Source organism: Triticum aestivum, chromosome 2A (assembly GCF_018294505.1).
Source record: "Triticum aestivum cultivar Chinese Spring chromosome 2A, IWGSC CS RefSeq v2.1, whole genome shotgun sequence".
NCBI lineage: Eukaryota > Viridiplantae > Streptophyta > Magnoliopsida > Poales > Poaceae > Triticum > Triticum aestivum.
In genome coordinates, this window is record NC_057797.1 from 673,844,122 (window position 1) to 673,856,749 (window position 12,628).

The 12,628-nt window shown below is 53.8% G+C and overlaps 2 protein-coding genes across 2 annotated transcripts; one reads left to right on the forward strand and one right to left on the reverse strand.

Annotated features, from left to right (window-relative positions):
* Positions 1 to 2,656: 2,656 nt before the first annotated feature.
* On the forward strand, positions 2,657 to 3,899 carry LOC123190128 (acyl-acyl carrier protein thioesterase TE3, chloroplastic). The gene is made up of 5 exons (XM_044602715.1): positions 2,657 to 2,876; positions 2,960 to 3,060; positions 3,140 to 3,249; positions 3,471 to 3,566; positions 3,698 to 3,899. Exons 1-5 carry the CDS (start codon positions 2,764 to 2,766, stop codon positions 3,812 to 3,814), a joined length of 537 nt encoding a protein of 178 aa, XP_044458650.1. The 5' UTR covers positions 2,657 to 2,763; the 3' UTR covers positions 3,815 to 3,899.
* A 63-nt stretch (positions 3,900 to 3,962) lies between these two features.
* LOC123190127 (protein TRIGALACTOSYLDIACYLGLYCEROL 1, chloroplastic) lies at positions 3,963 to 5,432 on the reverse strand. The gene has a single exon (XM_044602713.1). It carries the CDS (start codon positions 5,289 to 5,291, stop codon positions 4,266 to 4,268), a length of 1,026 nt encoding a protein of 341 aa, XP_044458648.1. The 5' UTR covers positions 5,292 to 5,432; the 3' UTR covers positions 3,963 to 4,265.
* Positions 5,433 to 12,628: the final 7,196 nt, after the last annotated feature.

The window sequence follows — 12,628 nt, forward strand, 5'->3', positions numbered from 1 at the left end:
GCTGAAACAGGTGCCTCAGGCCATCGGCTGCCTCATCTTCAGTTGCTTCCTGAACTGCAGCATCTGGCGTTGGAGCAGGAGAGATGGCAGCTTGCAGCTGGGAGCCCCCCGAGCCAGCGGGGGACACCGCTTCTGGACTCAACAGCGGGCGAACAAGGGCCGCCGGTGAGCAGATGCGAAGAGCCGCCTGAGCCGCACCACTAATCGGCCCCACCTTGGTCGCAAGGACACCCTCAGAGCCCTGCGTCGCCGGCAGCACCGAAACAGGGGACCCAGGAGGAGTCCGGAAGTCCCTGGAGCGCCTCCTGGCAGAGCTCGGAGAAGGGTGGCGGTGAGGGCTCCGGCCCCTAGCAGTTGGTGAAGCAGCCTCCAACACCACCTCAGCCACCGGCCGCTGGATGCGACGCCAGACCAGGGCGCCGGCCATGTCGCGGCGCAGAACAGCATCAGGAGTGCGGACCGCAGCACTGGCCACACCCTCCTGGGGAGCCAGCAGATCAGCAGCATGGGCGCCCTCTCCAACCCTCCTACGGTCATGGCGCTCGTCTCCTCCGCGCCCATCTCTGCCACGGCGCTCATCTGGGGCACGCGAGCGGCTGCGGAAGAAACGATCGCCCCAGGAAGCCTGGCGCCCCGAGTCCCGGCCTCGGCGCCCCTCATCATTGCCCCTGTCACGACGCCTCCTCTCGTCGTCATCATCGCGGCGACGGCGATCGATGTCATCATTGCGACGCATGTCAGAAGGCTGGCCCTTGTCGCGGACCGTGGCCTCGCCATCAACAACCCCAAGGCGAATGTCGAACTTGTGCTGGTAGCGCGGTGACGACGAGTCGCTGGTGAAGTCTTCATGCAGATCGAGGTGTACAAGCACCCTGTATGTGAGTCCCGCCCTTCCTTGCTGCTGAGCCGAAGAGGAACTACTGACAGGGTTGCTGAACCCCGGGAGAGGGCCAGAGCTGGAGACGACGATGTTGTCGCCGGTCGCAACACCGCCAATGATGGTAAGCCACATGATCTTGGGGATCTTGGAGGGGTTCGCCGTCCAAGCCCACAGATTGAGTGTGGACGCGTCCGTCTTCTGCGTCGTGGCGGTGTCGAAGTAGTGGGCAACGGCCGCACTACCGAGGATCTTCGCGACCACCTCCTCATTCCACGCATTGAGCGGGACGTTCTCCAGGCACAAGTGAACATGGTGCTTGAGCTGCACCGCGTCGGCGTGGGCGCGCGGAGACCAGTTGGACAGGCGGATGTCCAGCTCGCCCGACACGAAGTTGCCTGGGGCCGCGGTGACCGCGTCGCGATGATGCTGGTGGCGAAAGGTGATGAAAAAATCCTCCGGGTAGTGCGGGACGACGTCGAAGAGCTCCCTGCTGATGCGGAAGCGGACGGCAATGGCGTCGGCGATGACGACCGCGGAGACTTGAGGACGACGACCACCCAGCCACACCAGCGCCGCGCTGGACGACGGGAAAGCCGCCTGCTGCTCCAGCGCCGGAGTGGTGGCCATGAGCACCACGCCCTCCTCGGGCCGGGTCTCGGGGTCCCCCATGCGCGGCATGGCAGCTGCAGGCGAGGGTCGGGGGACGGCAGCTGCCGCCGGGGATGCGGAAGACCAAGTTGCCTGTGGGTAGCCGAATCGCAGAGGGCAGCTATCTGCCTTGTGCCCACTCCGGGAGCAGTAGTTGCAATTGAATGGGTCTCGGCAGTCGATAGCAATATGGCCTTTAGCACGGCAGCGATGGCAGCTTCTCGTCTCCCGTCTCGGCCTTGAATGCCTGCCTCTGCTCTGCCTTGAATGCGAACCAGGGGGAGCGCCGTGGCGACCAGCTGGCTAGTAGCTTCGCCTTGAATGCAAGCCGCGAGGGACGGATTTCCTCCACCAGTACGGCGCCTTGACCACCTCCCAGCGCACATTTAGTGCAGGATCCGGGGCAACAGTGGAGTGGATCCGCGGGGCAGACGAGGAAGCAGCCACTCCCCAGCAGACATTAAGGGAAGCCTCCCCATGCCGCAGGCCAGCCACAGGAGCAGACCGCGGGGCGGCGCGCACAGCGTCAGCGAAACACGGGAGACCGCGCCCATTAAGGCCGCGCGGCGCGGCGGTCGCATCGCCCAGAGCACCATCAAAGCGGAGAGCAGCAGCCGAACTGACCGGACGGGGCCCCGAGGAGACCGGACGGGGCCCCGAGGAGCCCGACGGCTCGAGCCTGCGGCCATTGACGGAGCTCTGGATCTGGATCTGGTAAGGTGGTGGAGGGGGCGTGGGGAAGCCCGGGGGGCGGATTGGGGTGGCCTGCGAGGGGGAGGAGGCAGCGGGGGGAGGCAGGCCCAGACCGGGATCCATGGGCGGGCGGGTGGCTGCGGCCGCCGGAGTGGCGGAGCGCAGGGAGGAGCTATAGCACGGTCGCCACCTCAACCAGTCTCCGACAAAGTTTTGTGTATTTCTTTTCTACCGAGAATGTTGGAAATGTAGAGGTGTACTCTCAGAGTACCAGACTGAAAGTCTACCGAGAATGTTGGAAATGTAGAGGTGTTACTCTCAGAGTACCAGACTGAAAGTCTACCGAGAATGTTGAAGAATCAGGCGCCTTATAAAATCACAATCCCTATAAGTAGCAGCAGCGCCACCAATAACAAACATCATCGGTATCCACAATGCAGCAGATAGGCGCCCTCATTCCTCTTGCCACCCACCAGTTCCCTCAACATCCATGCCGAGTATACACTACAGGTGGAGGAAGATCCAATTACTGCCAACTTGTGATGCCCGTTGGCCAAGCATATCTCCTCCAGCACCAGGTCAAGGCTGCTCCTAGAGCACCCACCCCCCTACAAACTGTGACTACTGTGAACACAAACCAGGATTCCACTATAAGGTTCTCTGAGACCATTCCTCTTCTGTTATTTCATTGTAACCATGATATTCTATTAGTATATCTGCTAATACTTGATATACTAGGAAGGATAAATATTTCGAAGTTGAGATGAAAGTTCATGACACGGAACTCGACAAATATGGTGTTGTCAACAATGCTATCTACAGTAGTTACATTCGAAATGGTTAGCCATGTCGATTTCAAGGAATACTGCGGATCATTCCAAATTCATATGATTTATATATTTATACATGCTATAACAGGTCATGACAAGCTATTGGAAAGCCTTGGAATCAGTGTAGACTCGATGGTATCCAAAGGCAGTGCACTCGCTCTTTCAGAAGTACATCTAAAGTACATTGCACCTTTAAGGGTACGTTTTGCTAAAGCACAGCATACGATAGAAACTCAAATAATGTTCCTTAAGGATTTAATAAATAGAAGGTTTATCAATTCAGATAGACATGCTGATCATGCGATAGAGACACCATAATTATAGTTTAACAACCACATGATTTTCCAAGTAAAATTCATGTACGTCAGCTATACCATATCATACAAGGGAAACTCAATAAGTTTATGTAGCATTGCCAGAGTGGTGATAGGTTTGTCGTCAAGGTGAAGCTCGGGCAAATCAAAGGTGTAAGACTGATCCTTGAGCACACAATTGAGACACTGCCAGATCATAAGGTATGCTCTACTATCAATCTTGTGCACATGCAAAGTGTTCCAGCATAAGGTACTCGAATCCATGGTCTGTTATCAACTATTCATATTTCTGAACATTGGCATGTATCTCTCACCTTTTATTCTCCTTTCAGCTCGTATTGGAAGACAAAGGAACACTTGTTTGCCTTGACAAAGACTATCATCCAACTCGCATATTCCCAGAGGTCTCAACAAAATTTCTGCAGTTCTTCTCATCCAAGGATGACTAAAGCTTTGAAAGGAATTGCTACTACTATTAATAAGACCTAATGTATGTGCTCTCCTGGAGCACAACATTGCAACTGATAAACAATATCGATCACCATATATCAATAAAAACAATTGTATTTTGCAGTGCTGCTTGAATGCTTGAGCTGATCTTAAAATGGTTTACATCTCCGTTAGCAAGTGTGACTTGGACACATGTAGTTTTATTTCTATTTCCAAGTGGTGGTAAGATTTACACAAATCGGGTGCAAACAATTGAGCAATAATTTGCAGAATGTGCGTAATGCATAACAGTTTACTTCCAAAGGACATCACAACAAAAATAACTCATTCACCTGGAGTGTGGCCGATGTTGCAATGCTGGCCTCCTTGAATCCACTACTACACTTTGGTCAATGTACAGAACTAAATTATGCTGGTACGGCGCAAAAAATTCTCTGCCGTGGTCTTGCCTTAACCCATCGCGTGCTTGAGCGAATCACCAGCACCAGCCTGGAAGAACAGGCACGAAAGAGCGAAGTCTGCAATGAAAATTCCAACCAAGGAAATGACCACTGCAGACGTTGTAGACTCGCCAACGCCCTTGGCTCCTCCGTGGGTTGTCACACCCCATGCACAGCTCACCACCGCGATAATGGCACCAAACACCTGAGATTTTATCAAGGCGCTGATCAAGTCCCATGGTCGCAGCGCCTTGCGTGCTGACTCCAGAATGATGCTGGTGCTTACACCAAAGACGGCGTCGGCCAAGAACGCCGAGGAGGCGAGCCCGAGGGCGAAGCTGATGAGGGTTAGGACAGGGAGCGCAAGCACGCAAGCAAGGACACGGGGCACCACGAGGTAATCGATGGGCTGTGAGCCGAGGACGCGGAGGGTGTCGGTCTGCTCGGACACCTGCATGGTGCCGAGCTCGGCGGCAAAGGCGGAGCCAACTCGGCCGGCAGCGACGACAGCGGTGACGACCGGGGTGAGCTCGCGGGCGAGCGCGAGGGCGAGGACGCCACCAACGGAGCGGTGGAGACCAAGGCGGGTGAACTCGCGCACGAACTGGATGGTGAAGGCCATGCCGACGAAGGCGGCGGTGAGGAGCGAGACCCCCGCGCTCCCGGGGCCCACGCGGCGGAGCTGCGCGAGGAGGTTGCGGCGGTGGACGCGTCCCGTGAGGACGCGGTGGAAGACCTGCCCTGCGAGGAGCAGCGCCGAAAGCCCCCGCCAGATCGCGCGCGGCGGGGTCCAGTTGGAGAACGGAGGAGGCGGGGGCGTGGGGGACGGGGTCGGAGGGGAAGGCGAAGGCGCTGAATTGCTTCCGGAGGGGGCGGGGGGCGTGAGGGAGAGGCGGGGGACGGGGAGGCAGCGGCGCGGCGAGTGGAGGCGGAGGAGGTGTGATTTGGGGCAGGGGCTGGCAAGGCGGAGGAGAGAGTTCGTCGTGGCGGAGGTGGGGCGGAGGAGGAGGGCGGCCCCTGCCGTGGTGGACGACATGGTGTCGGTGGTGGTGGCGGTGGCCGGAGATCGGGACGGTGGTGGTGGCGGTGGCCGTGTGGGAGTGGGTGGGAAGCGATGGGGAATGGCCGTATCGGCGGGCAGGAAGGAGTCTCTGGTGGGCCACGATAAAGGCGCTACTGGGCTGGACAAGAAATCCCCTAAACATCCAACTAGGTTGCAAGAAAAGCTCGAGCCTCGTGAGCCGCTCGAGATTAACTCGTTTTTTTTACTCGACTCGAGATCGACTTGAAAAAAACAAGCTGAGTTTAAACACTTTATGTAGATCGATCGAGAAACGAGCCTATCTTGAGTCAATGTTGGCTCGCTTAATTTTAGCTCGATAGCTCGACAGAATATTATTATTTTAAATGATCATATCATATATTAAATGGAAATAAGATAATTATTATCATATATGTTGTCCATAATTTTTCTCCATTTTATTTACCAACGTACATGGAAACTTAATTAAATGCATAGAAGATTTAAGCCTAATTATGACACGTGGTCGACTATGTGTTAAATATCTTATATTTTTGACAAATGTTCCCAGCATATTCGCCTTATTTTTTTCATTCATAGATTTATAATTTTTACCATCTCATTTAGCTCGAAACTAGCTCGAGATCGACTCGAGATCGTTACAAGCTGAGCACGAGTCATGTTCTACAACTCGATCATGAGCTTCACTGAATTTGAGCTCGCTCAAATTTTTATATGAGTTGAGCTGAGCCAACTCCAACTCGCTCGAGCTCGACTCGTTTGGAGCCCTACATCCAACCCGGTTAAATCAACCCCCTACAAGATTACAGAGATTGCCACTAAAAAAAAAACCCGCAGAGACAATTTCCTTTTATATAATTTTGTTCGTGAGTTTAGGAATCATAACTTTGAGGCTCACAATCTCGCCAAGCTGGCCTGTAAGCTAGGTTTAGAACGACATGTTTGGCTGGGTAGTCCCCAACAAAGTGGCGAGATTCTCTATCTCTCTCTAAAAAAACTACTGCTCCAAAAAAAGAGGTTAAATCACCCCTCCCCCTTCAACTCAAGAGAAAAAAAGGTTAAATTACCCCCCAAACTCTTGCAAAATCATACAAATCACAGATGTGCCTCTAGGTGGTACTCACTTACCCACTGAACCAGTGCTCTCCTCGCGACAGCCGACGCTCGCTCTTTCCGCCGGCGATGGACACTAGCTCTGGTTTGCAATGGGCCATCCAAGAGTTTCGAGCTCAAGATCCGATCAAGCTCGCGGAAGTGACTGAGATTTAGTGGTGGTCTCCCAGCGTGAACATGCTAGTCGCCCACATGCAGGGGCTGCTAGAGATTGCGACCCTATAGGAGAGCCCCGCATGTTAGGTGGATGCCGCTTTCGATTCAGATAGAGGATCTAGAGCAATCTCTGTGATGCAAATGACTTTTTCCTGCTATATTCTTTTTGTGCAAGATGCAAGGGATGGCCTCGTTCTGGCAAGCAAGCTTGGCTGCAACAATCAGGTGGTTGAAGCCGTTTGCATGGAATTGATCAAGGTGATGCAAAGTGTCGGCGACAACTATTTTTTAGAAATGCACCTTTTTATGTCGCTGTTTCAATACTGTTAAGTTTAATCACTGTCCTAGGGTAACAAACGGTGTATCACTGTTCTCACATGACCATGTAGGCATTCCTTAAAAAACAGAGTGCAGACCATTGTGCACGTAGAGAACGACACCATCCTCCACGTCGAACGCACATGATCTGCGCTTGGGTAGTCGGCTCGCACTGCACCTTGGTGTAACTCAGTCGAAGCTGGGGGGGAGGTGTTGGAAATATGCCCTAGAGGCAATAATAAAATGGTTATTATTATATTTCCTTGTTCATGATAATTATCTATTGTTCATACTATAATTGTATTAACCGGAAACCGTAATACATGTGTGAATACATAGATCGTAATATGTCCCTAGTAAGCCTCTAGTTGACTAGCTCGTTGATCAATAGATGGTCATGGTTTCCTGACCATGGACATTGGATGTCATTGATAACGGGATCACATCATTAGGAGAATGATGTGATGAACAAGACTCAATCTTAAGCATAGCACAAGATCGTGTTGTTCGTTCGCTAAAGCTTTTCTAATGTCAAGTATTATTTCCTTAGACCATGAGATTGTGCAACTCTCGGATACCGTAGGAATGCTTTGGGTGTACCAAACGTCACAACGTAACTGAGTGGCTATAAAGGTGCACTACAGGTATCTCCGAAAGTGTCTGTTGGGTTGGCACGAATCGAGACTGGGATTTGTCACTCCGTATGACGGAGAGGTATCTCTAGACCCACTCGGTAATGCATCATCATCATAATGATCTCAATGTGACTAAGGAGTTAGCCACATGATCATGCGTTACGAAACGAGTAAAGAGACTTGTCGGTAACGAGATTGAACGAGGTATGGGGATACCGGCGATCGAATCTCGAGCAAGTAACATATCGATAGGCAAAGGGAATTGCATACGAGATTGATTTAATCCTTGACATCGTGGTTCATCCGATGAGATCATCATGGAACATGTAGGAGCCAACATGGGCATCCAGATCCCGCTGTTGGTTATTGGCCGGAGAGATGTCTCGGTCATGTCTACATGGTTCCCAAACCCGTAGGGTCTACACACTTAAGGTTCGGTGACGCTAGAGTTGTTATGGGATATAGTATGTGGTTACCGAAGTTTTTTCGGAGTCCCGAATGAGATCCCGGATGTCACGAGGAGTTCCAGAATGGTCCGGAGGTGAAGATTTATATATGGGAAGTCCTCATATGGTCACCAGAAGTGTTCGGGGGTTTAGCGGTATTGTATCGGGACCACCGAAAGGGTTCCGGGGGTCCATCCGGAGGGTCCATCTGCCCCGGAGGGCCCTATGGGCTGTATGTGGAGGGGAACCAGCCCCTAAGTGGGCTGGGCGCCATTCCCCCCTAGGGCCCATGCGCCTAGGGTTAAGGGGAAACCCTAAAGGGGGCGCCCCCCTTGGCTTGGGGGGCAAGTTTCCCCTTCCTGGCCTCCGCCCCTCCCCTAGATGAGATCTGGGGGCCGGCCCCCCTCTCCCTTGCCCCTATATATAGTGGGGGTGTGGGAGGGCAGCAGCACCCTTCCCCTGTCGCAGCCCCTCCCCCTCTCCTACACCTCCTCCTCCTCCTCCATAGCGCTTGGCGAAGCCTGCCAGAGAACCACGTGCTCCATCACCACCACGCCGTCGTGCTGTCGGAGTTCTCCCTCAACTTCTCCTCTCCCCTTGTGAGGGAGTCCTGGATTAGGGGGTGTTCGGGTAGCCGGACTATACCTTCAATCGGACTCCTGGATTATGAAGATACAAGATTGAAGACTTCGTCCCGTGTCCGGATGGGACTTTCCTTCGCGTGGAAGGCAAGCTTGGCGATGCGGATATTCAAGATCTCCTACCATTATAACCGACTCTGTGTAACCCTAACCCTATCCGGTGTCTATATAAACCGGAGGGTTGTAGTCCGTAGGCAATCAACTCCATACACAAAAATCATACCATAGGCTAGCTTCTAGGGTTTAGCCTCCTTGATCTCGTGGTAGATCTACTCTTGTACTACCCATATCATCAATATTAATCAAGCAGGAGTAGGGTATTACCTCCATCGAGAGGGCCCGAACTTGGGTAAAACAAAGTGTTCCCTGCCTCCTGTTACCATCCGGCCTAGACACACAGTTCGGGACCCCCTACCCGAGATCCGCCGGTTTTGACACCGACATTGGTGCTTTCATTGAGAGTTCCTCTGTGTCGTCGCCTTTAGGCCCGATGGCTCCTTTGATCATCAACAACGATGCGGTCCAGGGTGAGATTTTTCTCCCCGGACAGATCTTCGTCTTCGGCGGCTTCGCACTGCGGGCCAATTCACTTGGCCACCTGGAGCAGATCGAAAGCTATGCCTCTGGCCATCAAGTCAGGTTTGGAAGCCTAAACTACACGGCAGACATCCGCGGAGATTTGATCTTCGACGGATTCGAGCCACAGCCAAGCGCGCCGCACTGTCTCGTGGGGCATGATCTAGCTCTGCCGCCGAACAGTACCCTGGAGGCCGCAAACACACCGGCTCTGACCCTTAATTCGGAGCCAGCTGCGCCAATCGAGGGTGAGCGGTTGGACGTCACCTCGGGGGCTGTAATCTCAAAGGCGATCGAGCCAAATGCCAGCCCCGCACTCTGCACGGCACGTGACTCCGAGGAGCCGGATTCCTCTCCGAGCTCCGAGCCCCCCGCGCCCCTGCCGATCGAATCCGATTGGGCGCCGATCATGGAGTTCACTGCCGCGGACATCTTTCAGCACTCGCCCTTCGGCGACATCCTGGATTCTCTAAAGTCTCTCTTTTTATCAGGAGAGCCCTGGCCGAACTACGGTCAGCAAGGTTGGGATATGGACGACGAAGAAATTCAAAGCCCACCCACCACCCACTTTGTAGCCACTGTCGACGACTTAACCGACATGCTTGACTTCGACTCCGAAGACATCGACGGCATGGACGACGATGCAGGAGACGAACAGGAACCAGCACCTGTAGGGCGCTGGAAGGCCACCTCGTCATATGACATATATATGGTGGATACTCCAAAAGATGGAGATGGCGATGGAACAGTGGGGGATGACGCCCCCAAGAAACAGCCAAAGCGCCGGCGTCAGCGGCGCCGCTCTAAATCCCGCCAAAGCAAAAACGGTGATTCCGGCACGGGAGATAATACTACCCCGGATAGCGCCGAAGAACACCCACCTCAGCAAGATTCGGCACAGGAAGATGGAGAAGCCAGCCCTCATGAGAGAGCGGCAGACCGAGAGGTCGAGGATGATAACTATACGCCTCCCTCCGAAGACGAGGCAAGCCTCGATGACGACGAATTCGTCATACCATCAGACCCCGCCGAACAAGAGCGTTTTAAACGCAGGCTTTTAGCCACGGCAAGCAGCCTCAAGAAAAAGCAGCAACAGCTTAGAGCTGCCCAAGATTGCTAGCTGACAGATGGACTGAAGTCCTTGCGGCCGAAGAGTATGAACTCGAACGCCCCTCCAAGAGTTACCCGAAGCGCAGGCCGCTACCCCGATCAGAGGAGGAAGCACCTACATCACCAGCGCATGACATGGCAGACCGGCCACCTCGCGGCCGCGACAGAGAGGCCTCTCGGCCCTCCACCCAAGCCATGCCCCGACGCCGCTCAACTAAGGCACGGGAAAATGCGCCCGACCTGCGAGACATACTGGAGGATAAGGCAAGACAAACAAGATCGATCTACGGATCGCGCAGGCGCCCTACGGCATGTGACAATGATCTTCACTCCGGATACAACAAATCCGGCCGGGCCGAACACAACAGACATAGCTCTTCCGAGCTGCGTCGTGATATAGCCCAGTACAGAGGCGCCGCACACCCGCTATGCTTCACGAATGAAGTAATGGATCATAAAATCCCAGAGGGTTTCAAACCCGTAAACATCGAATCATACGATGGCACAACAGATCCGGCGGTATGGATCGAGGATTATCTCCTTCACATCCACATGGCACGCGGCGATGATCTACACGCCATCAAATACCTCCCGCTCAAACTTAAAGGACCGGCCCGGCATTGGCTTAACAGCTTGCCAGCAGACTCAATCGGTTCTTGGGAGGACCTGGAAGCCGCATTCCTCGACAACTTCCAGGGCACTTACGTGCGACCGCCGGATGCCGACGACTTAAGCCACATAATTCAGCAGCCAGAAGAATCGGCCAGACAATTCTGGACACGGTTCCTAACAAAGAAAAACCAGATAGTCGACTGTCCGGACGCAGAGGCCCTAGCAGCCTTCAAGCATAACATCCGCGACGAGTGGCTTGCCCGGCACCTGGGACAGGAAAAGCCGAAATCCATGGCAGCCCTCACGACACTCATGACCCGCTTTTGCGCGGGAGAAGACAGCTGGCTAGCTCGCAGTAACAACTTATCAAAGAACCCTGGTAATTCGGATACCAAGGACAAAAGTGGCAGGACACGTCGGAATAAGCAAAAACGCCGCGTTAACAGCGACAGCAATGAAGACACGGCAGTCAATGCCGGATTCAAAGGCTATAAATCCGGTCAGCGGAAAAAGCCATTCAAAAAGAATACTCAGGGCCCGTCCAGTTTGGACCGAATACTCGATCGCTTGTGCCAGATACATGGCACCCCCGAAAGGCCAGCCAATCACACTAACAGGGATTGTTGGGTGTTCAAGCAGGCAGGCAAGTTAAGGGCCGAAAACAGAGACAAGGGGCTGCACAGCGACGACGAGGAGCCCAAGCCGCCGAACAACAATGGACAGAAGGGCTTTCCCCCACAAGTGCGGACGGTGAACATGATATACGCAACCCACATTCCCAAGCGGGAGCGGAAGCGTGCGCTACGGGACGTATACGCGATAGAGCCAGTCGCCCCAAAGTTCAACCCATGGTCCTCCTGCCCGATCACTTTTGATCGAAGGGACCATCCCACTAGCATCCGTCATGGCGGCTTCGCCGCATTGGTTCTCGACCCAATCATCGACGGATTTCATCTCACAAGAGTCCTCATGGACGGCGGCAGTAGCCTGAACCTGCTTTATCAGGATACAGTGCGGAAAATGGGCATAGATCCCTCAAGGATTAAGCCCACAAGAACGACCTTTAAAGGCGTTATACCAGGTGTAGAAGCCAACTGTACAGGCTCAGTAACACTTGACGTGGTCTTCGGATCCCCGGACAATTTCCGAAGCGAAGAGTTAATCTTCGATATAGTCCCGTTTCGCAGTGGCTATCACGCCCTGCTCGGACGAACCGCATTCGCAAAGTTCAATGCGGTGCCGCACTACGCATATCTCAAGCTCAAGATGCCAGGCCCTCGAGGAGTAATTACGGTCAACGGAAACACCGAACGCTCCCTCCGTACGGAGGAGCATACGGCGGCTCTCGCAGCGGAGGTACAAAGTAGCCTTCCCAGGCAATTCTCCAGTCCAGCCATTAAAAAGCCAGACACTGCCAAGCGCACCCGGAGTAATCCACAGCAGGACCGCCTGGCACACTCTGAGCAAGCGTAGCAATGCGGCCCCAACCCCAGCTTTCGCGACATAGCGAAACCAGTACCTCGCGTACATAACTACGCCCTTGAAATACCATGGGCACAGGGGAAGGGGCACAATAACGGCACGCCCAAAATACGGCTTAAAACGTACTAGGGGCTGCCGGATTCTTTTTTTAATTTTTTCTTACTTTCAGGACTCCATACTTCGGACGACCTGTTCGGCAATTCGACTGCCGCACAAACGATGCAAGATCCAGGGAGGCAGAC

Bases quoted from the DNA above. Each gene is read 5' to 3' on its own strand.
- LOC123190128 (XM_044602715.1), top strand. From the start codon at position 2,764: ATGCCCGTTGGCCAAGCATATCTCCTCCAGCACCAGGTCAAGGCTGCT. The intron at 3,061-3,139 runs GTTAGCCATGTC...ATGCTATAACAG, and splicing joins CAGTAGTTACATTCGAAATG to GTCATGACAAGCTATTGGAA. The intron at 3,567-3,697 runs GTATGCTCTACT...TTCTCCTTTCAG, and splicing joins AGACACTGCCAGATCATAAG to CTCGTATTGGAAGACAAAGG.
- LOC123190127 (XM_044602713.1), bottom strand. From the start codon at position 5,291: ATGTCGTCCACCACGGCAGGGGCCGCCCTCCTCCTCCGCCCCACCTCC.